The 25,874-nt window shown below is 43.5% G+C and overlaps 1 protein-coding gene across 1 annotated transcript; it reads right to left on the reverse strand.

Annotated features, from left to right (window-relative positions):
- Positions 1 to 4,039: 4,039 nt before the first annotated feature.
- On the reverse strand, positions 4,040 to 16,157 carry DNAJC7 (DnaJ (Hsp40) homolog, subfamily C, member 7). The gene is made up of 13 exons (XM_010585598.1): positions 16,073 to 16,157; positions 15,419 to 15,543; positions 15,211 to 15,324; positions 14,556 to 14,630; positions 12,873 to 12,991; positions 12,363 to 12,516; positions 11,400 to 11,564; positions 10,256 to 10,347; positions 9,004 to 9,077; positions 8,290 to 8,436; positions 7,899 to 8,051; positions 7,280 to 7,342; positions 4,040 to 6,396 (listed from the first exon to the last, which is right to left on the reverse strand). Exons 2-13 carry the CDS (start codon positions 15,491 to 15,493, stop codon positions 6,359 to 6,361), a joined length of 1,269 nt encoding a protein of 422 aa, XP_010583900.1. The 5' UTR covers positions 15,494 to 15,543; positions 16,073 to 16,157; the 3' UTR covers positions 4,040 to 6,358.
- Positions 16,158 to 25,874: the final 9,717 nt, after the last annotated feature.

Raw genomic sequence — 25,874 nt, forward strand, 5'->3', positions numbered from 1 at the left:
TGACAAGCATGTGCTGGGCTCATATTGGTAAAGGAGCTGTTGCGTGGGCACAGCTTACCTGCAGCTGGGTGCGCATTGAAACCATTGCTTGGGAAACCCAACGCTGCCTGTGCAAGAAGCATTTCTCCTCTGAATGTTTAAAACAAAAGCAAGGAGTGCTTTGGGGCTAATCTGGTAAACACTCTGCAAGTTTACCAATAAGGCCAAATAGTTCCTGCTGTTTCAAAAAGATGGATGATGATAAGTTCTCATTATAACATAAAAAAAAAGTTTTATATATACACACACCCATAGCACCCATAATCCTCCCTTACCTTCAACAGAAAAACCCTTGCTAGCTTCTGCCCTGGCAGAGGGGCAAGTGCCCAATATTCAGCTCAGACCTTTCCTAACAGAAATCTCCAGCCAGTTTGTTCCATCAAAACTTTAGAAACGTATTTACCAGCGCCTGCCCAGGACAGCTCCTGTGGGAGCACAGGAGCACGCTGACCCCTTCTCCCTCCAGTGCCCTGGCAACAACCCAATGCTCCAGATCACATCCAGCACTGAAATGCACAGCTGGAATATCTTGTTTATTTGCCTGTTCAAGAACAACAGTGAGACTGTCGTCATTTAAGTTTTTATTAGTTTGTACATCATATACAGTTTATAATAAAGTAAACCAATTGCATATGGTTTTGCTTCAGTCTGTGATATTCTTCATATAAACACATCATTATGAATTATGCCTAATGAAGTAAACAACAAATATTCACATTTTTACCATTCACATCCTAGAAAGGTAAGGGTCCAAAGAGGGACAGTGTTCATACCGATGTGAAGCCTGTCTTAGAGAGGATGATGTGTTTGGCAAAGCGCTGGGGATAGTGATTGCTCCATGCAATACTCCTTTCCTCCCACTGGAAAGGTTAAGATATTTACACTGAGGTAAACATTCAGAATTTCGATTCAGATAAATACTGCAGCACAGGGTCTAGCGTCCTCTCTAAGTTGGCTTCACATCAGCGTCTGGTTTTGTCTTGACTACTCCTTAATGTCGTTACAACAAAGCAGATACGCATGCAATGAAGGTGCGCGGTTTGCTGTTTCGCACTCAACCCCTCCAACATTGTTTCACGCAATTTTCTCTTTTGAAGCACGAGCTATTAAGTGAAAGCAAGGGAGGAAGATGGGGTAATTGAGGTCAGATTGGCTATGCCAGAACTGCAGCCAAGCTGCACACCCAGCCAGAGGCAGCATCCCAGCTCTCCCAACAGACTCCTGCCTTCCTGAGCCACCCGATCATGCCAAAGCTCTAGCTCAGTAACACCACGTTGCAGAAGATGCCTCACCTTGGCATCGTCTAGGTTAAAACATTTCAGAGCTCACATTTCATACTAGAGCTTTCCTTCAGAGGTCAGATCTATGCTAGAGTGAAACTTGCCTAGCACTACTCAAAGAAGAGGGGATAATCCTGTCCCTGACTCTGCAGGAGTGGGGAAAGCCAGGGTACGTCGAGGAAGGCCAAAGCATTATGCATCGCCTTTCAAAGCCAAGCCCAGGTCCTGCTGCCCTGGTAAGCAAGGACAACAGGAACATCTCCAGAATACAGTACTGCTGCGTGTGAGCAGCCTCCAGGAGAATGGAGGGTCACAGAACTGCTGCGATCCAGCCTGTCGCCTTTCAGCCTTAGTTACAGCACTCCTGCAACAGCCCGAGACAGACCTCAGCACTGCTCGGAGAAACTCGGGTAGGTGCAACACACGAGCTGTCCTTTTTCCCTAAGAAAGGGGAGGGGAGGGTACAAGGCACAAATTTAAATGGGATGAAAATCATCCACTTGAAGATAAATGAATATCTTTAGTTATTACTGAAACTGAGGAAGAATTTTGAAAGAAGAGCAAACCACTGTGTGGTCCAAACGCTTTGGTCATTCAATTGGTTGAAGAGCGATTCGGCCGAGCACAGCCCTCCAGCGCATGGCCGGCTCGAGACCAGCGCTCACAGGTGGGCACAGGGGCTGAGCCAGTTTCCATATTGGAAATGAAACAACAGCACAGCAGCTTTCATTCTGTATCCCCTTCAGATACAGAAAGCTGAGGGACTTGCAATATTCCATGGATAATAATACTGTTGTCCCTAAACATTTTTTTTTTCTCCTTTCTCTCAATTTGCATTAATGTATTTACAAAACAGTCAGAAGCCTTTAGCACTAAGGATCCAGCTTTATAGCAACACTTCCAAGTTCACAAATGAAACCATGTACTTTCCTATGTAGCATGTGTAGCCGAAACAATGAAGAGCCTGTCAAAGTGGGCAGCCAGAAGCATCTTAATGGTCTTTACAGCTGATTTCAAGTCCAGGTTCAGTGTATCTGGAAAGGACTCTCTCAATACTCCCCGGGAAAAGGTGGAGCTGACACAGCATCAGATTTGTAAAGTAAATCCACACAAGAAGGAACACACCAGGCTTTGTGGTCTAGAGGTCAGACCATCATACATGCAAGTATCTCCCACACACTAGCATTACTGATGCATGTTTTAATTTTTAAAGCATGAAATTGCTTCCATTTTCATTTGAATGCAACTGCGTTTCACTACTTGAAACTATCCCTACAGCAGTTCAGACACCACAAGTATCATGATTACGCAAAAAAACATCAGAGGGAAAGCGTAATAGTCAAACAATTCCTTATCTCCTTGTAAACACTATAGAGTCACAACAACGGAGCCTCACTTCACACGCTTGGTCTGCCAAGAGCCATGCTCCCCACACACACACAATCTTCCCTGTAGTTTACAGCTTTCACAGAGGAAGCTGACAGCTTCTCTGCCAGTTATCGAGCTCTTCAATAGCAATTACTTCCATCACATCCGCTAAAAGATCCCTCCCTTACACACCAGCCCGGTCTTGCTTTTTTAGCCACGTCAGCTCTGCTCTCTCTTGGTCGTTCCGCTCGGCAGGAACTCCCACAGCACCAACCATTCCCCTTTGGAAACACCGGGCAGGAGCTGGTAGGCCAAAGGGCAAACACGCACCGTGCGGCAAAAGCTGCTTGGCGTCTGTATTTCGGGCTGTTCACCAGGCAGAACAGGGAGCAAGGGATTCTGCACGTGGAACAAACAGTCTGGGGGCACGTTTAGGTACGTTTCAGGGTGAAGTATTAAGGCTCTTGCTGTTATGCCAAAAAAGAAACCTTTCAATAATTACAAAGACTGACTTCCAGAAAGACAACTCTTCTCATTAAAAGGAAGGGCTTCATCACTGGTTTCTTCCACCTGCCTACAGTCACACCAAAGGGAACAGTATGCTTCTAAATAAGGCTCGATGCATGTGTATCCCACTGTGCTTGTGCTTCAAGGGTATCACCTACAGCAACCGCCTCCTATCACCTCCATTAGCTCTTTACCATTCTAGAAAAAGCACAGGCATAATACCACTTTAAGATACTTACTCATTGTCTCTGTGGCAAATTCCTATGTCTGGTAGCTCCTCTCCAGCCGAAGGAAGCCAGGGAGGTCTGCAGAGTGGTAGCAGCTAGAAAAATGGCACTAAGTTTCCCTGTGGCTGTGTACAAAATACAACCCATGAATAATGTTCCATAACTACCAAGTGTGAAAGGCAACGTTTCAAGCAACACACATCTAAGCAGATTTTTCTGAAAGAAACAGAGTTCCGTGTCTCCAAGCTGTGCGAGGACACGATGGAGGTTACAATGCCACCGCACCTCTATCTCCAGACGCTGCTGCTGCTGTCCTGAGGTAACGGGAGAGTCACTGAACGCCGTTCAAACGCCAGCGCTCTGTGCAAAAGGGAACACGTGTTCGCCTTCACTTTGAATCACATTATAACGCTCCTTAGAAAAGTCTTGGCACTCACCATATTAATATTTAACTACATTAAATCATGCATTCATGTGCAGTTTTATAAATATCTGCTGTATACATTTTTCTCTCTCAGAAGAAAAGCCACTGCGCTTCTGTCCTCCAAGGAATGGTCTCATTCAAAGTTTGGAGAGAAGGAAGCCTGTCATACTTAACTGGGGGGAGGGGGAAATAATAATAATAATAATAAAAACCACTGACAAATGCAGGACACATCTCTGCATGGTAATAAAAGACTGAGGAAAGTCCAAACTGTACAGTAATATCAATACACACAGGACAAGACATTATGAATCCAGAATGCCACACTAAAACAAGTCCTGTAAACTCTGACTCACAAGTGCCATGAGAACTGAAGAAGTATCAATATGCATAGACCAGTATTTCAATTCCCCAGATAATTACCATTTCAGAGTCTAAAAGATGCTAGGACCTTATTTTGCTCTCAGTGCAATCCGGGTAAGTCCATCACATTACACTGGTGCGAAGGAAGTTAGAATAAATGTTGTAGAGTCTGTTTTTGGAAATATTACTCAACATTGGCTCATTTTCAAAGCTGACTTTCGAGTGAGTTATAGAATTCTTTCTTTATTCTGCAGTACTAGAATTTAAGCCCTTAAATCTTCCCTCTATGAAAGCAGATTGTCAATAAATCTGACAAAACACAACCACAGGACTGTAGTACTCGGCGGCGGCAGCACCATGACACTATTGCAACTGTTGGAAATGAAGTTCACTTGCATTGTGGTCTAGCAACTCTGTCCCACTGAACAGGACAAGTACAGCCCTCAAAAGGAAGGAAGACAACGATGTTAGCATTTCATGCAATGAATTCATTGCAGTTTTTCTTCCTGCAGTAAGAAGTTAAATCAGATATTATATAAAAGTTAGTGTCAGGTTGCTCTAGGAAAGAGTCTTGCATGTATTTGTATAAACACCCGTTTTCTTAGCCAAGCAAAATTCAGCCCTCCAAACATCACTACACTACTGCAGGTCAGTTCAAAACACTCCAGATACAGCAAGGCTGCCAAGACTCTGCCCTTCTCGCTGGTGTTGCCGAGTGCCAACACACTTTCTCTCACACCCCACTTCTGAGCAAGACCTCGAGAGGCTCTGTCAGACAATGCCACCCGCTGTGCTCCAGAACCGTTTCACAGACAGTACTTAACTTGAACAAAGCACCTAGTCAAAAAGGTTCTTCACTCTCTAGAGAAAAGGGAAGAATTCTGGAAGCAGAGTCCTCTCCCAGCTGTGATCTTGCTGTAACACTACATTTATGGTGAAAAATAAAACAGCATTCGTGTTAACTGGCAGTACCACCAAACCAAATCCATTTTCAATTTGAGATGGTGCAGCTGCACGCAGCTCCAGGCTTTAAGCTCATCCCTCCAGCACTTGCCCTGACATTGTGCAAGAGAAGCAAGTGACAGACTGTCAGTTCAGAGTTTGACTTTGCATTTTCTTGCTTCTTTGGACTAGTAAATTACTTCTAGTTGAAAACTACTTGACTAGTTTAACATATCTGTACAGTTCCTGTAAACATTACGAGAGCACACTGCTGCACGCACACAGTAACCGTTTTCAATTATTAACCTGAATTTTACTTTGCATTTCTTCAGAGCTAGAAAGAGGTCATCCACGTTATGGATCAGTAACACGAAATCAAACATCAAGCTCAACAAAATCAAGTTTTAGCACAAATATTAAATGTTCAAGTGGATTAATTAAAAAAAGTACGGTGAAGAAATTCAGCCCAGAGTAAATTCAATATTCCCTTAAACAGGACAATTCTTGGAGTGGCAACACAAAGCCCTTAATTCTAGCTGCATCACAGGGAATTCTCGCATAAGCTGCTCTTTTAAATCCAAAGAAGCATTTCTCTGATACAAAATTGTTAAGCTCACACATTATCATTGAAGTTAATGCCCAAGTGTACCATTCTGGTAGAACCATGGCAAAAAAAAAAAGAAGAAAAAAAAGACAGCTGGCAGGTAAAATGCAATTGTATGAAACTTGATTGAATCTTGGCAATATTTTCAGAAGATTAAGATAACTTAAAAGTTACTACAAACCCCAGACATGCTGCCATACTGCACTTTGGAGTCAACCAAAACAAAATAGGAGATTACTTCACCCTCTTACAAGTCAAGATTCCGAGAGGACTTCAGGGAAATCCTCTCTGCTGAGGAGCAGGAACAGTCTGAAAGTACGGGCCAGCATGGAGGGACCAAAAGATTCAAAGCTTTATTTTTTTTTTTTTTTTTAATAAAGTTAACAGTAAAACAAAATTCACAAGCCTTCCCCTCCCCGAGCTGGTTTCCTCTTCACACACAAAAGCACACAAAACAGAGGTCTCCAACCGAGAAAAATGAAACTGCTCTAAGTACAATGAGACATGATGAAGGAAGGAGTCTAAGTATGTCCGTATTCAAGGTTAAAATAAGCAGATCAGGTATGTGTGGTTTTTGTTTGTGTTTTTTTTGTTTGTTTGTTTTTTAGCCAAACTGGAAAAAGAAATTTCCAGGCCCAGAAGCTGAAAAAGAAAATGAAAAATATTAGCACTTCCAAAATTCAAAGACAATACAGTTAACTACTATCCTGCAGTAGCTTGATGCCAAGCTGGTACTTAATGCAAAGAAAAGCATTTGAACACGTAGGAGAGAGATCTTTGCTATGCATTTCCAGTAGCTACTTTCCAACAAGAGTGGACCACTGACCATATGGGTAGAGGAGGCAGATTTACAAAGAGGAAGGTAAACAGTACATGAAGCATGCAAGACTTCTCGAAATTCACTTAACAAAAGACCTTAAGGAACACACGCTTCCCTAAGGGGTATATTGATGCTAGCTGAGAGCTCACTCAACACTGTACAAAGCCATCCTACACCAAGGTGTGTGAAGAAAGCCTGACCACACACGAGGTTTGAAGGGACGACAGTGAGTAACAGCTTCTTCATTGCCTCCAGTCACCTCAAAATGTTTGCAGGCAGAAGCCCTCAGGAGGATTCACATGACTCACATTCATAACACATGAAACCAGAGGAGAGAGCTGTGTGATACATATGCACAGGACTTCTGACCAAGAATCACCTTTTGTTGCTTTAGCACCAGCAGCTGCATCCAAGTTATGGTCAACTATTCCTAAGCAGCAAAGCACCACTCTAGATGGGAAAGCCTACACATACTTCTTGAAAAGGGAACCCCTGGGTTTTATTGCTTTGGAACACAAAAGAACCAGAACCAGCCATCAGCTGGGATGCTGTGCAGATAGAACTTTCCAAGAGGTTAGATACTTTTCCATGGAAAAGTCAAATACTCTCCTCAAACAGCACATCCACTCTGGGAAACTCAGCTGTCCTGTCAAGTGATTTGTGTACTTACGTACTCAAAGCTGACAGGAGAACACTTCCACCTACCTTCAAAACTGAAGCCACCTGGCCCACCAAAGAAGGCCTTGAAGATATTATTTGCATCAAAGTCTACAGGGAAGAAAAGGTAGTTGTGAGTGGAAGTGAAACAGACAGTTACAGTTTTCACAATTTAGAAATTGTCACTTGAGGGCTCATAAAGCATTTTACAAGCACACAAAAAGCTATAAACAGCTTGCTCTGTCTGAGCACTGCTACACAGCAGCAGAGTACAGAGCCACTGACAGTAGCAAAAAAACAGGTAAAAGCAAGAGTTGTCAGAGAGACAATTTCAGTAACAAGGGCAACCTAAGAATTTTGGATAAGTTGCATTTAGGGATGCACAATCTTTCTATTACACTATTTCACACTTCCTACGAAAGAATTCTGCTTAATGGCAGCTACTACCTACCGGCTTGATCAAGTATAACATCCACCATATAACCTAGACTGTTTGCAACTTGAAACATTCAGTGCAGATCTGGTATTCAAATGCTTTCAGAGACCAAACCAAGTCAATTCATAGGATTATTACAAATGGGAGGTTTGCTTTAGAGGAGAAAACAGACTCTAAATGGTCTAATCTTTTTAAAGGCTGCCATGGTAGAATATCTTAAGGAACACTTGCCTCCCATGTTCAATCCATCCTCTTCTAGATCCTGCCCGCTGTCGTAGCGGGCCTTCTTCTTGGGATCTGACAGGATGGTAAAGGCTTCACCAACCTCCTTAAATTTCTTCTCCTCTTCCTTCTGTACTTCTGCACTTGCCCCACTATGTCGGTCTAGGGACACAAAAAAAAGCAGGAAAGAAGCTTTTTGTTTTTAGTGTAAATGGAAAATGCTACACATTCCCAGCTACTGCCACAGATTTAGATCTGTGGGGTCAGAAGTGCTATTTGTCCAGAAATTCCCCCTCTCATATTTATTCCTGCCTCTGAGTGATGGTTGCACAGGGCATATGCATGGAGCAAGGGATCAAAGCAACAACACATGCTCTAATAACAGACTGTTTGTGGGTACCTGGATGATGCATTAGTGCTCTTTTCCTGTAAGCCTTCTTGATCTCATCTTCAGAGGCATTTTTGTCAACCCCAAGGATTTTATAGTAGTCTTTCCGTTTGCTCTTTTTCAGTTCCACCTGTGCATTCTTTAGAAGTTGCTTGTGTTCTAGAAAGAAGTGCAATGCCAAAGGAAAGTGGCTTTAGTGTCAGGTACAGCCTCCTGCTTTAAGAGAGGCTGAAGACCAACATGTTGGGATGACCTGGGTTGAAGGATTCAAGTGCCACAAGTAACCAACCCACTGGGATTTACAGGTAGCTAATTAAAGCCTCACTGTCCACTTAAGACTGTTTCCAAATGGAGGTGAACATCTCAGTGCTATTAAACCAGAATTGGAAAATGAACCACAAGGACTAAGGTTACTGTTTCATTTCAGACTACTAAAAAAGCAAGACAACAGTTAAGAATGAGAACCATAACCAGATATTCTGAATCTAGTGCACTGCATTTAGATACAAGCTAAATTATCTTCTCAGCATTCAATGCTGGAAAAGAAACCAGATTTGGAGACAGGCATTTCAGAGTGCTTCTCTGGACTTTTCCGGTATTGTCCTGCTGGGGCGAAAGGCTGCAAATCAGAGCATATTATGAGGGAAAAAGCAAACAAAGGCAACAACAACAAAATTGCCAGTTAAGGGAAACTTATGCACACAAAAAGAATGCCAATATACTCACCTTTTGTTTTTTCTGTCTGATAAACCTTTTCATAGTCTCTTACAGCATCTTCATATTGTTCTGTGTCCATGTAACTGTGGAAAGAAACACTGGTGGCCAAGGTGTACTTCACAGGAAATATCAAAAGGGGGTTCAGGGACAAGCTTTGTGGGTGGATATGAATTAAAGGAAGAGATATGCACTGGACTGCAGAAAGAACAATCATTAAGGAACCCACAAAGGGTCACTGCTAGACTGAATGGAAGCCCAGACACCTGCTATTTGTGAGAAATCCTGGCACAGGAACCTGTACTTTGGGCTCCAAGTGGAGACTGCAATCTCACTTGGCAGCACCAGTTCTACTTTAACGATCTCATAATGACTTTATCTAGCTGCAGGCACTAATACCAGCCAGCAAGATTTCAAGGAAGCTGGTGCAGAGCTGTACACTAGCAACGCTGGTTAGAAGTGACAATCTTGGCACCTCAGAGGGATGTATGCCTGTCTATTGGTGTTTCAGCCTTACTCACACATTAACTACTTACTATAATTTAGCAATTACTGAGATAGAGCTTGAGAAGAACACTGAACATTGCAAATTAAAATAAATGCACAACAGGAAGGCTGCAATAATGGTTTTGGTTCATCTACAAGGCAGGCAGCTTTGCCACAAACTGGGGAATAATCAGTATTGTGGAAAGTAGCACATAAATCTGTAGTCAGAACAGAGCTTTGACTACTTCCCTGGTTGGTGCCAAGTTACAAAGGAGACATACAGACCCAAACTTCTTTGTACAACTTGCTCAGCCTCACCATGCTACACTGCAGTATTATCTATGGCTGAAATATGTAGTCTCAGCTGATTTCTCCTTTATGGGAAGCAGGGCATCCCATTTCAAACTCTGGTTTCTTGGAAGCGTGAACAGCTCTGCCAGGATAAGATCTCTTACCCACAACAGGCCTTCTGAAAAAGCTTAAGAGGGAGGCTCTCTGGGACAGAATGTCTTACATTAGTCTATAAACATAATAAATCAAGCTTTAGAACAAAACCTGCCTAAATGCAACAATCAATAGGCAGTCCCAGATCCATGCAGGCAGGACAGACTACATAGAACTTCCCCTGTCTCCTCGTCAGCATAAGTTAGAAGCCCCTTAAGACAGGACCCTTTACTCATTTAAGCTTCAGATTTGTTATCCCTGTCACTCAGTGCTGTAGGGAAGAGGTTTCTACCCACAAACCTGCTCAGCATGTCCGTTATAAAGATCTACTTACCATTGTGCTCTCCTCAAGTATGCTTTGATATATGTGTCATCCAGTTTTACTGCATTTGTGCAGTCATCTATTGCTTCTTCAAGTTTCCTAAGCTACAATGTCAGACAAAAGTTAAGCGAATCCCAGTCAGAGAACAATTTCTGCTAAGTAGCATTATGATTTTAGGCAACTGAAATGTGTAAAGAATCTTGGAAAAATCTCACTGTTTTGTGTGTCTGCATCTAGGAAATTTTTCCAATCCCCCCAAAACACAGAGCTTTTGTTCCCTAGGGAAAAATTAGAAGCCTGGCTAGCAAAATGTTAGAACTACATGGTGCTTCTCTTTAAGAAACACCACCTGGAAACAAGAGTCTTCCTTAGAATGATCGGACAATCAAGTTATTCTGTGTCCAAACTAATTTCCAGACAGGAAAATAAACTTAAAAATATTTAAAAGATTTTTTTTTTAAAAAGCATTGTTTGTTTTCAGACACAAACAGCCATGTAAAATATCCATTACTGGTGCCTCCAGATCATCCCATTTCCCAGGTTCTGAGAATAGCCTCTATCTCTTGACCAAGCAGGGGTGTTGAAAAGCCTCGACGCTGGCAGAGCACGCATCAACACAGAGACAGCTGAGGAGGAAACACGCCTAGAGGAAATGCAGGGTGGAAACTGGAAGCACTAATCACATGACTGACTTTCTCTGGATAGTGCATGACTAAAATGCAACAGCAAACCTGGAAAAAGTGTCCAGGGTTTTTAAATTAGGTCATATTTTTTAGATCAAAAAAAAGCAAGACAGATGATCTACAAGAAGAATAAGAAAAGAAAATAGATCTCCTCATTACCAGGAAGGAAACAAATAAGGATGCCTTTATGCTGATTAATATAAGGCTAAACTACATTCCTCTTCTCCCTCCCACTCTGTGCAGCCCAAGCATTTGAGTTTTGTTTCTTCAGGAGTCAACTTTGTTGGCTGTTTGGAACAGATCCAATCATTGTGCAAGTACAAAAACCTGAAACATTGCCTACAGCACTAGAAAGATTAAGCTGCCCCAGCAGTCAGAGGAGCTTATGCTTTCCAAAATTTCTGTTCTCCATTTTAGAAACTATGTGGTGAGGAATATGATGAAAGACTACCTGCCAAGTGACCATTTCTTACCTTTGAATTAACTGTTCCCCGGTTGCAGTAGAGTTTGGCATTTGTTTTTATGTTATTTGGATCTATTCCTAGTGCCTCTGTGTACAGTTCATATGCTAGTTTGTAGTTTCCTTCTTTGAATGCTTTATTCCCATCTTCTTTCTTTGCTTTAAGTGCTTTGGCATTCTAAAAGAAAATAAACCCTGGATAAGGACATTAGGTAAGTGGTTCAGGGGTACCAAGCACCTTTTTTTGCTGGGTGAGGGTCCTGAAACATAACTGTTCTAATTTGGTTTCAGACACCATTACAGGATACAAAAGTCACAGCCTTGCTACAGCAGCTGAAACGAGCTGTAAGCACTCTGCCTTCCCCCAAGAGAAGCGCTAAGGAACAGCCAGTGCTAGTTACAGGCATTCTCTGTGGGAACAAAGCTTGCCTAATGTTTAAGATGAGAACATGACAGTGAAGTAAATTTATGTATTTAAAAAAAATAGGAACGGGATCTCACTTTTTGAGAGCTTATACAAGTAAACAGATTTTAAAAGTCAGTCAAAGAACTACAACAGAGTAGAAATAAGGGAAGGAGCAACATGAAAGGAAGAGTGTTTAAATGCAAGTCAACCTGTAGGCACTAATATTGAATCTGAAAGTCAGAAGTTCTTTTAGAACTGATAGACATAGTTTTATTGCTCCTGTATCTGATCAAGGAACAAAGAATAATGAAAGGGAGCAGTCTTCAAAGTATCACAGCCTTCTGAGAAAGAGCTTCTTGCAACTCAGTTTTACCTCAAGCAGCAGCTGGTTGTCTTTGGGAAGGCTTTGACACACTAATTGCTACTGGAGAGCTGGGGAATGATAATGTTGAGGGAGGAAGAAGGGACTGATCCAGCAGAACTAAGTTAGGTGTTTGGTTAAAAAAAACCAAACAACAAAACCCCAAACCAGGTAATTTTGCAGTCCCATCCCCAGCATCCACAACTTACACGGCAGGCAAGACATGCTTTCTCGTGATCAGGAGCCATTCTGAGTGCTTGGACAAAAAACTGCACTGCTTTCTCAATACAGTCCTCATAATAAAGGCAGAGACCACGGACATACAGAGCGTCTGCATTTGTTGAGTCCATTCGTAAGATGTCACTGTAACAGACATATTAAAAAAATAAAATGTTTCCCTATTCCAGTTTCCTTCTGATCTCCAAAAGCACTCTTCCTCTGCTGAGATATTTAGTTATTTTATCACGCCTATGGTACAGATGTGCAAAAAGTATGGAAACTTGCTCAAGCAAGACTGCTGGTTATTAACTGAGTCTAAATAGTTTCCTGGTAAGATTACCTTTAAAGGGGATAAATTGATACACCCTTCCTCATCACAATTTGCATTAAGGATTATTTCTTTTTTTATATCCCCTCATTGATTTCCGGCTGTGGAAAACAAGCAGCCGCCAGGACATACCATCAGCTATTCCTCAAACTCTAGACCTTAAGACACTCACCTTGCTACAGACTGTGCTTCTGGGTAGCGACCCAATAACGCTAAACATTCAGCCTTGAGGATTTTGAATCGGTGACAAGCAGGAGCAAACTCCAAAGCACGATCCATGCAAAACACAACCTGGTGTGAGAAAAAACACAAATGTGAGCAAAGCAAATAGCCAAAGGCCTAATTTGAAAGGCTGCACCATTACCACACTTGAGATTTCATATCTGTCTTTGAACAGGAAGATAAGCGTGCAGACACCTGTTTCCTCTGCTGCTGGAGGCATATTTCATTAGAAAATTTTCCTCATGTGCAGGTTTTTTGTCCTGTCTTTTAAAGGGCTTTGTGTACAAAGGTTTGTGGCACCTGCTATGTTACTATGACATAGCACTACACAAATTCAAGGGACACCTGTAGAAGGTCCATCCCTTTAACTCTTCTGAAATTGTAGGCCCTGAAGAAAAAGCCAAGGAAGACAATTCTGCCCCTGTTTCCTGCATTATAAAGACACATGGGAAGGACAGAAATTCTATAGATTGAGACAGTTTGGACTGGACAAAACACAAAAAAGTACAGTGCAGGGACTGATCTTACATTGGTCTAACTGCAATGGGCAGGGTGATCTAATAGGTCTTTTCCATCTTTGCCTCTCTGGTGGGGACATCTGCATGAGAACAGGGTCATTGTTTCACCAAGGTTCATCTGCTTCCCCAGCCCGTGACATCACGATTGCCTGCTGTGGGAAGCACTGTGCTCCTGACTGAGAAGCCAATGGCTTCTGGGTGAGGAAGGAGCAAGAGCAGCTCTCCAGGAACAAAGATCACATTTCATGCAAGCCTCCCCAGTGCAGTGAGACGGGAGAAGTGAAGGGACAGATGCAAAAGCCCAGAACATGCAATACAGGCAGGGCAATTCCTACACATGAAATCCAGATTGACCATACATCCCATTTGCTCCACATAACCAGGTGACACAAAGCTGGGATTTACCCTTCCAAAATCTTGAGCTTAGCCTAAGAGTCAGTGACCAGAACAATGAGCTTAATGTGCTGGACAATCTCCTTTCTGGGCCAAACTTGGGCCTTACATGCATCCACTGAACAGAAACAGTTGCATGAGAAGTGTTTTTTGCCTTTCAGATTTCATGCTGTCATTTCTTGTTATATCAGGTCAGTACCAGCTGCATCCTGTTACAGCCCTTGGGAAGAAAGATTTAGAAACAGTAATAGAGAATGCCCCACGCAGATCTGCATTCCTCCTTCAATGACCCTCACTATAATACTGGCAGACTGCCCTTTTTTTTTTTTTTTAATTAAAGAGTTGAGAAAGAAGAATCCTGGATATGCATTTTAGGAGCAAAGCGTGATCAAACGCTGCTGCTGACAAAATCTGTATCAAACAGCTCATTCATGGTTCCACTCACCCTGCAAAGCAAACAGTAATAGAGGATACTCAGCCTGAGCCTGTCACCCTCTTCACTTTTCATTCATTCAGTGCTAAGAGAGCATGAGCTCTGCCATTTTCACAACTATTACAGTTCACAAGACAGCCCTGCTTCAATAGCAAAAGTATGTTGTACAGCACCTCCCATTAGGCCCCAGCTAATATTAGGCAGGGAAATTAGACATGCATCTGGCTGAACTGGCCACATAAAATATGTCAGTTCATAATGCTACAGCAAACAATCAAGTTAATCTTACCTTCCTGAAATCCCGTTTCTCAAAATCCACTTCAGCTATTTTTTCATACTCAAGCACAGTACTGGCGTTCTTCAGCTGAAAGACAGGAGAACACAGCAAGTATTGCAGGACAGTCAGTGCTCTAGAACACCATCAAGTAGCATTTAAGCAGCCAATCCCTAAAGCATCAGAGCAAAAACTACTGCCAACCATGGAACAATAATGCAGATTACATGAATTGTTTTGCCAGCATTAAAATCAGTTTGAAATCAAGTGACCTAACTGGTAGCCCAAGAAAATGTACCCCTGCAAATAAGATACAAAAGTGGCAGCAACCTTCTACACACTGCACCACCCACTTCCCTGCTGCCTTACTACCATTCACCATTTCTCCTCTGGAGTGCTGAGTGAAAGACCAGCTTAGCCTCCATGCTTTTCTGCTAAGAGACAATCACACACAAAAGTAACTGTGCGACCTGATGGTCTACTGAAAAACAGATATAGAGAGTTTGACAGCATCTCATTTTTTCCCATTACCTCACAGCATGCAAAGTATCATTACTAATGATGACTGTGATTCCACCTTGCAAATTTGAAGTGAAAGGCTTACTAGTTCAACCCATTCCCTTTGACAGCCTCATCTACTGGGAATATTTAAATTTTAAGAACCTCTTACCTCTTGCTGTGCCTGAGTATTCTTATGATCCAGTTCTAAAACTCGTTGAAAGCAGCGGCTGGCAGCCATGGCATTCCCTAGGGAAAGATGGCATTTCCCTTCCCGTAGATGGCCCTGAGAAGACAGTTAAAAGGGAGTTGCAAGAGGTGCAGTAGGTGGAGACAAGGGTATTGAGACATGAATAAGAAGCATGAAATTTTTCACATACCCTTACAAAGCTATCATCCAATCTGACAGACTGCTGAGCATCTCCCAGTGCTTCTCGGAATCTCCCCAGCATCATGAGTGTGGCAGCTCTGTTACCATAATAACTGGCATTATTAGGACAGGTATCTGGAGAAGATGTAAGAGCACTCACTGTTAGTATAATGCAAGCAGCTATACAACTTGTAGAACGTATTAAAAAGCTGTGGTTGGATTAAAAACTCACATTCCCTCCCCGATCTATAACGTCACCTGAGTGGCTTAAGATGACGCACGATGGTCAAGTAGCTGTTTTGAATAGCAAGTCTAATACTATTGCTCCCCACACTATGCACAGGAATAAACTCATATAGAACAAAAGTTTGTGGCGTTCAGTCTGACAGCACTGCTGACCCTGCATTAGAGAGAAAGCTGGACTGGTTTCATGTTAAGAATATCTTGGCTGGAGGAGAAACAAAGAACTGCTGCAATCACCCACATTGGCACTGAGTTGCATTATCAATCTGGTGAAATTTTGCAAGGTAATTAAAGCAGGCAAAAAGTTTTCATCCAGTGTGTGCTGTTAGAAACTCTGCTGGTATATTTTAAATCAATAACCAGCTTTGATTTTTAGACATGGTCTTCAGCAAAGATTAATATTATCATCAAATGTTCTTACCTATGGCTTTTGTGTAATAGTTGTATGCTTCATTGTAATCTTTCTTGGCATAGTATGCATTTCCTTGTTCCTTGAATGATTCAGCTTCTCTGAAAAGAAGCAAACCACCACATTTTAAAAGGAATTGAGCACCAGAACAGATTCTGACCATGACCAAGCATGTGATCCCCAAGCAACCTCAGTACAACTCTTCAGTGCTCCTAAATGCTTCTAGCTAGTTGCTGTGAGAATTCCTCTGTATATACTGTCCATGAGAAAACAGCACGACTCATGTCCTCCTGCCTCTCAGATACTTCATCGCTTTACCAGGGCCATGAACAGGGATACTCAGGGATATTACCTAGCCGAATATTACTGGAATGCAATAGCAGACTAAAGCCACCTTTGAGTACTACCCTCCCTTCAGTCTCAGAAGCACTGGCTTCTTAAGAGTCCAGCAAAACTCTGTTGTACATGGTTAATCACACTATCCTACTCCCGTGAGGTGCTGCATAACCTCAGCAATCACTGAAGTCAAGAAACAGAGTACTGTCTATCTTTCAGAAGTAGTCCCACATACTTAAGAAACAGGGCCAAGAACAATTTCTACATTCACAAGACAGCTAAATCTAAGAGAAATAAGGGTGTAAGCCTCAAGTAGAAGCTTGGCACTGCCTTGGCAACAGGTCCAGAAATAGTCCTCACGCTCAAGAGCAAGCATTTGCAGAGACAGTTTAGGACATTTAAAAACACACAACATATGGTTTAGAGCAGCATCCCTTAAACTCTTGAAAACAAAGTTTCGCCTGAAGGAAATTAAATCCTTCTCTTTCTTCTCCCATCTACCTTCACCTTTTTAGATAAACAGTCTGAGAGGGAACTTGTACCATTGTGTTAAGTTTAATTCAGCTTCACTGAATTAAATGCAGTGATTTAGTTCATTTGCTTCCCCTTCTAGACTGTTTTAACACATAAAAACTATGAGGTCAACTCAAAAGAAGCATCACCCCACTCTTAAGATACAGCAGTCAAGACTTGCATCTTGCTTTTGGGACATCACTGCTGTAGCCAGAGAGACAGACACTGTTTGTCTGCTCTCCAAAGTGCTGGCACAACCAGAACTCTGGCCCCACACAAAGACAAATTCTAACCATTGGAACAAAGACCAGCTCAGACTCCACCCTTCATGTCCCACCAGGGACACGGCCAGCATATCTACAAGCCCCAGCTACTCTCTCCTTCAACAACTAGCAATCATCTGCTAGAGCTGCCCAGCCGCAGGGATCACCTGCACAGGGGAAATGACTCTATCACAAGCAGTACAGGTGAAGTTGATTATTACAGGTCATCATATTCCTCTTGGATGACTACCAGCTGATCTGAACATAGCCTTTGCTGAAGCAATGAAGCAGAAGCCAAGGAAGCTAAAACAGCTGGGTGATCCCCCAGTCTCCCAGAGCAGAGTTGCCCTTGTGGGCTCAAACACGGGTCACTTCCAGGCTATGCTGAAATGCTGGGCTTCAGCATTTTCTTGAAAGAAGGATCCAGAAGCAAAGGTGTGTCTTTGCACCACTTGCTGCAGGAAAGCTACTTACAGGGAAACCCAAGGTAAATAAAAGCAAGCCAAATCAGAGAACACAGGACTAGAGAGTGAAGAGTCACAGGACCTTTCACATACAAATATCTCCACCCAACTCCAGAGTATGCATGGGCTGTTCAATTGCTCTTGGGGCTGAGGAGCTTTATTTCTGCATCTGGCAACACTACTGTAACAGTCAAAGGCCTGAGTCAGAGCCAATCTTCAGTCTACCAGGTACTATAAACACAGAGATAATGTTCACTTTTCAAAATTTAGTCTTATCTATTGCAGAAAGTATAATGCAAGCGATTCACTTCTGTATTTCTGTACACCTTAAAAAAATTCTCAAAAATTAGATGCAACTTTGGGCGTGTTACAGGACTGGGTTTTGCCCAGAGGAAGCAAAGAAATTTGTCTTTCACAAATCACATTCTTAATAAACCTAAAAGGATAGAAGTTGACCGTCTTCACTGAATGCTGTAGCTACAACACATTCAAAGTGTGGAAAAGGTGCTCTTACTATAGAGGACATACTGTTAGAATGTACTGCTGTGAGAAGTCTCTTTCAGTATACAAAATAAAAACTGAAGGGAAGACTGCTGACTAGTCCTGCATTTTAGTAAGCTGCCAAATCCAAGACCCGCAGGTGCAGAGCAGACTCGGTAAGAGTTGACAACCGCTTAGCATTTTTATTTTGGAAGTACCTAGAGATCAGATCCTTACGCAAGGAATGCATTTATCTACTGGAAGCTGCCCTCTGTACGAAGCTGCCAACCCAGGACAGACTGCGCTCAAGTCGCAGTGTCCTCGCCAAGGGGAGAGCGCTGCCAGAGACCCCGGCGCTCCCAGGCCACATCTCGGCAAAGGCAGCGCAGGAGCTGAAGCGAGGAGGAGGGACCCCACCAGTGAAGGAGAGCAATGTTCAGCAAGCCTACTAGAAAAAGAACAAAGGGAATTGTGTTGAAACAAGTTCACATGTTTTTAACCTCATTCAGGCTTGCCATTGGCCATTCCCACACAACTGCCTCATGCAAAGGGTTGTTTTCACTGAGCCATCTCAGTTCTGCCAGCTGGCAAAACAATAGACACAGGGAGCTGCCGCACCGAGGGCCCGCAGGCCACAGTTGAAGTGCATGCTCTTCACTTTCATTTTTAACTTTTGCTATCAGCTACACTCCGGCAATGGACCAGATGCAGCCCTGCTGTAATTCTGCTGAAGTCAAGCAACAGAAAGAACAGACAACCGCATTGATGTATTTATTTGAAATAAGATGAATAAATAACAGGGTGACAAAGAAACGGGTTAGCGCACGCACCCCACTGCCTCGGAAGTGTCTTGTCACAGCTCCTGGGTTCAGTTCATCCCTGCTGCACCCGCTCCTATTCCAGCAAACGATAAACTCGACCATCTGACATGGGGAAACTGCCGTTACCTCCTCCACCCCAGCCTTCCCCCACCTCACCCAAGGAAGGTGCTTGTCCCACAGCCTTGCTCTTCCTTAGAAGCCAGCACACTGGCAGACCCTGAACAGCAAGCAGTACAGCACCCCTCCGTGCTCCTCCCTCCCTAGGGCCACAAGATCTAGAAATGATTGTGTGCCTGTTGGATGGATCTATATCACAAGCGGCAGGACTCATGCTTTGCATGATTAAAAATGTGTCCAACCATGTTTTTTGAATATTACAGATCAAACATTCAAAATGCAGTGGAAAAACTAATCAGCAATTCTGCACTTCTGGAACCTTGGCAGTAAGTAGTTTAACCAAAACTTTATTCTCTTGTTTCTGTAATCATAAATGGAAAAGAAAATCACAGACCCTGTTAAAGTTCCTTCCCTCAGAAGCTCTCTGTTGTACAGTCTAAAGAAAAGGGTAAACAGTATTAAAGGCAGAACTCATCTGAGGTACCATTGTAACCTGCTTAGCATACCAGTCCCTGATTCACAAGTCTTTTAGCAATTTTACCTGTCACATTATAAGGAAGCATCGTCTAATAGATACAGCTAAAGGGCTGGGTGCCAGAGCATCCTGTCTGCCAACAAACTGCTGGGTAGAGCTGGGAAAATAGGAGAAAGAAAAGAGATACATGGCAAAAACAACTTTCACAAAGCACCGGTATTCTGAGATGCTAGAGAAAACACACAAACACAAGAATTACTGTTTTCTACTCTTTTTCATTGGTCTATTTTCCTTTCAAGCATTTACTTTAACAGATTGACATATCAACAAGTCACAGCACCTCAGATAACACTAGCAGAAAGGAAGTACACAGGTATTTCTATTGCTCACATGGCTTAAAGCTTAATGATGACAAAAGATTGTGAAAGAAAAAGCAAACTCCTTCCAAAGCATAAAGGTAAAGACAGTTGCTGGAAATGCAAGGCTTGTGGTCTGAATTCCTAGACACAGAACAGAAGCATCTCTCCTCAGTTGTGCTCCACTGACATAGAAAGCACACAGAGAAAACAGTTCTTGTTTACCATGGTCTCTGGCTATAACAAGAAAAAATGCAGATCTCCTGATATCACTGCTAATTGTTTCAATCCAAACAGATGCTGCAGCCTGAATGAGATCATTCTGCATCTCACACTGATGTAGGCTGCATTCCCCACTTGCTACTTTTGAAACTGAAGAAGAATCGTGCTTTGCTAAAAATATGATCCAGGCTGAATAGATTGCTTTGTGAGGGGAGGTTAGTGTCTTCTCAGGGTCTCTCCACACTGGATGCAGAAGACAGGGAAGAGTTGCACCAAGGATCTCAGGAAGAAGCTTGTCTTTCATTGCTTGCATGTACCAAGGGGTCACAAGGAGGGAACTGTTTGGAGTAACTCTCTCCCTGCGAGCTAGTCATTTTTTTTTCCTCTTTTATAACATTTGTCAGGACCCCTAATTCTTCAAATGCTCTGGCCCCAGTCACCCTAGAGGACCTGCCACCAAGACAAGCAGCAGCCGCATCTTCTGATGCTCCCCTCGCACACCCAGGGGCTCAGGGGACACACTGCGAGGAGCTCGCTGCCTGCCTGGTGGGAGAAGGAACCATCACAAGGCTCCTTCTATTCCCCATGCCCTGCTGAAAGCTCAGCCCCTGCTTGTTCCCAGAAGAGCTATGAGAAGCAGCCATCCTGCGCACCAGTGACACAATCCCACATTTGCCTAACAACTTCTGCCTCCTCCTCAGAGCTTCCACACACTGCCCCCACTCGAGCACCGATCATGGCTTCAACCCCTCCTACGCCAGCTCCTAACGAGATGTACGCAGACCTATCTCGCAACACACCTGATTTTCTAAGTCGTCGAAAACTTGGGGGATCTGTACAAACGCATCTCCTAGGTCTAGATGTGCTAGCACCAAGCCCGTGCACACAGGTACATGCTCAAAGCAATACTACCCACCTACAGAAATTCAGCATTTAAGCAGGTGGCAGACTTGCTCTCTCTCAGCCCTCTTGACTCTCACTCCTACTTCATTTCCTGCCACCATTACGAAACAGTGACAAAAACCCTAAAATATCTAGGATTTAAGGAAGGCTCCAAAATCCTGTCCTGGCCAAGCAATCTTTTTTGGGATGCTCTGACAAAAGGACCACACCTGCCTTTTCTAAGCAATTCTTGCAGAGACTTTTTCTTTAATAGGATACAGTGCCTTTATCCGGCATTTTTTTTTTAGTTGAAATCCAGTCCAGATTCTCAGCTGTTGGATGTTACTCAGCTGTTGGGGTAAAATAAGTTTGGTGATCTCAATACAGTTTACAGCAGGCAGATGTCTAGAGCTTAAAATTAGCTGTCATATTTGCCACTGGACATACAATACTCTCCTCTCCCTTCTTTCAGGACTCGGAAGAGAAGCCAAACACTATGTGGGCCACAGAGCTATACAAGGTATCTTCCCTGTACACTTCAGAGACCCTTCGTCCAGGTTAGGTTTTATGCTCTGAGTGATGATTTAGAGCAAAGGCAATATATATAATCTCCCATCAGTAGCATTTGTGTTTTCTGTCTCTGGTGCAGAAAACAACATAAAATCATATATAACATATACTGCGATCACCCTCTGCAGCTAGACAGCATCATGCTGACCCTATTGCAGTAGAGACCAAACTGAACACAGAGCAGAACAGTACACCACGCAACACATTTATCTGCACACCAGCACCCCCCACTGAACAAGGAGTGGCTTTACTACTAGCTGCAATACAGAAACGAAAATGACATTTACTCACAGCATGCCCCAAAACAGGGAAATCTTGAGTCTGTACATGTAAATATCTGCATAGTCTAAAGACTCACCAGCTGAAACATAAAAGCAAAGGTCTGCCTCAAGTCTCTCACAAGAGCAGACAACTGCAATGTAACTGGCATTTACTCCAGAGAAGGCGCACAAAACCCCCACACCATCCTCTACAGACAGCCAGAACATTCCCAATACCTGAGGACAAACTCAAACACGGAAGACCAAGAGCCGCAAGAGCCAAAATATGCCACAAGAAATTAAAGAAATGAACCAAACCTCTCCCTGCAGCTGTAAGTGAAAACAGACAGACAAGCCCCGAACTTTAATTGTGCAGTTATGTAACACACCTCGCTCACAGAGCTCAGTATTAACCTAATTCATAGCAATGGCATGATCATTTCTGGCAGGGTCACATCATAGCTGTCGTGAAAACCCACGGAAGGGTCTAGAATCAGCTAGAGATTGCTTTTTTCCAGAGAGGCCTAAATGAAGGAAGCTAGCCAGCTGGAAGAATTACATGGTAAAAGAACTGCATCTACAACATGATTCACCCTAAAAAATCATGTCTCATGTTAAAGAAACAGGCTGGAACTGTAGGTACTGACCATCTTTTCATACTATATTAAGCAACTACATAATTCAGAGTATTCAAATAGTCTGCAAATTTATGGGAGAGCAAACAACTATGCAAGCAGCTCCTGCTGCTCTTTGTATTATCATAAGATCATAAAGTAATTACATATTAGTAAAATAGGCTGGATTTACAGCCTGGGAAACTCAAGTGCCCATTTACAAGTAGAACAGGAATAGTGGAACTTTCCCAACGGTGCCCCTACAGCTGACTCAACCCCCCCACTCTCTGTGAACACAGTCAAGTAACAACATTTATTCACAAGGAGCCTGACCAAGATGCAACTCATTTCATGCAAAATAGCATGAAAGGAGTGGAAAGACTCTTGCTACTCACCAACACCTGACAACCTCCAGGCAACATCTGTCAAACTAATTAGTGACCCAAAGTCAGGCAAGGTGTGAAACCTTCTTGACTTCTGCACAATTTCCTTTGTGTGGCAAATTTCACATTCATTGCTTTACTAAGGTTAACTATGATTTCTTACTGAGGCATCAGTACATCTGAAGTCTGCAGCAAAAGCACTGTAAAACCAACAGTCTGGGCAGATCATTTCATAATGATATTTTCTGAACAATTTGAGATACTTCTTTTTAAGAGGCTTCTACATCCTCCAGTGCTGAAGAATGAGGAGAAACATCCAGCCTTCAGCACGCACATCAGACAGAATCTAGAGCTGCCATAAAGATGACAAGGAAATTCTCCCTGGCAAAACTCCAGTGACCCAAGCTCACAGACCAGCTGGGCCCAGGAAAAAACTGTCCCCATGGGTTAGAAACCTTTAAAATTAATTAAAAACAGTGACTTTTTGCAGGTGAACCAGTCCCTGACACTGCACCACAACTCAACCCCTGCTCATCAGCTGCTGCCCAGCAGAGGAGCTGGCAGTAACAGCACCAGTACCCAGCAGATAAAATTAATGCAATTACATCAACCCTTTTCCATAAGGACCCCCACAATTTATGCAGCAGCAGACAATAATTATCCTGTGACCACACACTACTCCTGTCCCTTAAACAACCAGTGAGTGAGCCATTTGGCATGTTTTCAGCTGTTTCAGTGCATTAGTTACAGTCATTCTGAAACACAGATCTCCACTTTTGCTAATTTCCTAATTTTTATTAAGCCAGAGAACAGAATCACGTGTTTAGACAAAGGTGAGTCCTCAAGCAAAGTATCTGTATCTTGTTGCACTGTAATTCCTAAACAGAAGTACCGAACATGGAAACCCCTGATGCTGACTTACAGCAATGATTCAAAAAAGGTTTTCACTTATTGTTGCTGGTTTTTTATAGAAGCTAGCACAGACACATCATAAAGGCTGTACTAAATCAGATTCAAGTGTATGTCTGTTCATGCCCATTAGCGTGGAGTGCCTGCATAGCCCCTTCACGGTTCAAGATGTTCTACAAACATTAGATACCTAATTAAGCCTCCAACTACTCTCCCTAACACAGTGACTATCACCCTAATTTACATTGGATCAGCTAAGCCACAGAAGCTAAGCAACTGATGCAAGCCAGGAAGGGCCAAAGTAGAGAAAAGGTTAACGCACAGGACCCCAAGAAAATCTGCCCAGGCTGGCAGAAAGGCATGAGTGTGTAAGGCCTGCACTTTCTGAGCACCCAAAAAGAATAACTGGAAGTACAATAATCATCTCCTAGGACCTGTATGTTTCTCTTTTAGCAGGATAAAGGAGTAATATCCCAACAACAACAAAAAAGGAAACGTGAAAGCACCTAACAAAAGCACTGCATGCTAACAACCACAAACTACGGCATTGGCCTTTTGACACCAAGAAAAACCCAGATGCATGAGACTGCATCTGTTCTTCGCAGCTAAACCTTCCCCTCAGAGCAGAGCGAGGACCAAACACTGCCCACGAATTCTTCTATTTCTGCACCTGCTCAGCCTTTCCCAAGAAGATCATACTATTCATGACCGGTTTCCTGCACCCATCGCTTCTGCCACAAAACTTGGGAAGTAGGAAGGAAGAGTAACATTAGAGGTCACTATCAGAAGATGACTGTGCCTTCAGCACAGCTTTTACAGTTGGATATTTTTAACATTTCAAACACATTTAATTAGCCTGGGGGAAGGAATGACTTACCCATAAACAGGGCTTTCCCAGCTTTACAGGCCATGCAATTTGTCAGTATTCTATGCACAACATCCAGGTGCCTCTTCAGCAACATCATCTAATTTAACTCCTTAGAATGACATCACCAGGAAGCCAGCTCCTTCCCAGCACAGCTCCTTAAGCCTTCAATTTCTGACAGTAAACAAGCAGCACAAAACACCCCAGGCCATCAATATTATTTTGAAAATACCATTCCTCAGAGGCTACTTTCAGTTTTGTTTCCTCCTTTTAATTCCATCCACTGAATAATTTCCTAGAGCAATTGCCTCACCTTCTACAGAAATAGTCCTCTCCTCCCCAGTTCCCCAGGAGATAAGCAGCTGCCAGTCTTAGATGCTGCAGAACCAGCAGAGTTTCCTAGACATCGGACCTTCCCATCTCACTGCCTGCAGAGACTGCAATGCTTGGCTGCTGCTGGGAACCAGCTCACTTGCTCTTGAGAAGAAAATGTGCAAGAAAGGCTGGGATTCCCACCACCCCCAGCCTCAGGCCACTGTCTGCTCCCCTGGGCAAGGTGCACCAGATCACTTTAGAAATAAAACAGCTACTGGAACTTGAAGAGGCTCTTGAATTACGATAACCTTTTCAGAACAGGACTCTGCCCAAACACATGCCTGCAACTGACATTCTTCCCATTATCCAAGGCAGGACAGAGTAAAAATTGCTGCATGCAGGTTTCAAACGGTACCAGCGAAAAGGCAATTGGGTATGATGAAGAAGCGAAGAGCACTCAAACCTACGAGCTTGAAGCTTCCCTTCTACACCACAGTTTAATACTTTCCTCCTCGTCCTCAGCGATGGGAGAAAGCGCTCTTCAGACACCAGCCCATGCAGCCTTGAGACAGAAAGGACGTTATTTCTATTTCTAGGGCACTCAAACTCCAGTTGACCGAAGACAGCCTGACTCCACTACAGGGTGTGCGTTCTAATCCTGGTACACACGGAGGCCATGAGGCCTCGCACGGGTCGCGCAGCCAGGGCATCCCAAAATAAAGCGTCACCCGGCAGCGAACACAGCCCCGGGTGGGACTGCGGGCCCTCGCTGCGGAGCCCCGGCGGGGAGCAGCCGGCGTTTCCCCGCGGGACGAGGCTCGGCTTGGAGAAAGACCTTTGCCCCCCACCCCCTCGGGCAGGGACCTGCCGAAGCCTCCCCGGGAGCGCACCCTGCCTTGCCCGCCGCCCCCGAGGCCAGGAGCTGCCGGCGCCCACCCGAGCCTCGCTGCTCGCGGTCCGCCGGCGCTG

The sequence above is a fragment of the Haliaeetus leucocephalus genome, unplaced genomic scaffold, assembly GCF_000737465.1.
Source record: "Haliaeetus leucocephalus isolate CR32 unplaced genomic scaffold, Haliaeetus_leucocephalus-4.0 Scaffold110, whole genome shotgun sequence".
Taxonomy (NCBI): domain Eukaryota; kingdom Metazoa; phylum Chordata; class Aves; order Accipitriformes; family Accipitridae; genus Haliaeetus; species Haliaeetus leucocephalus.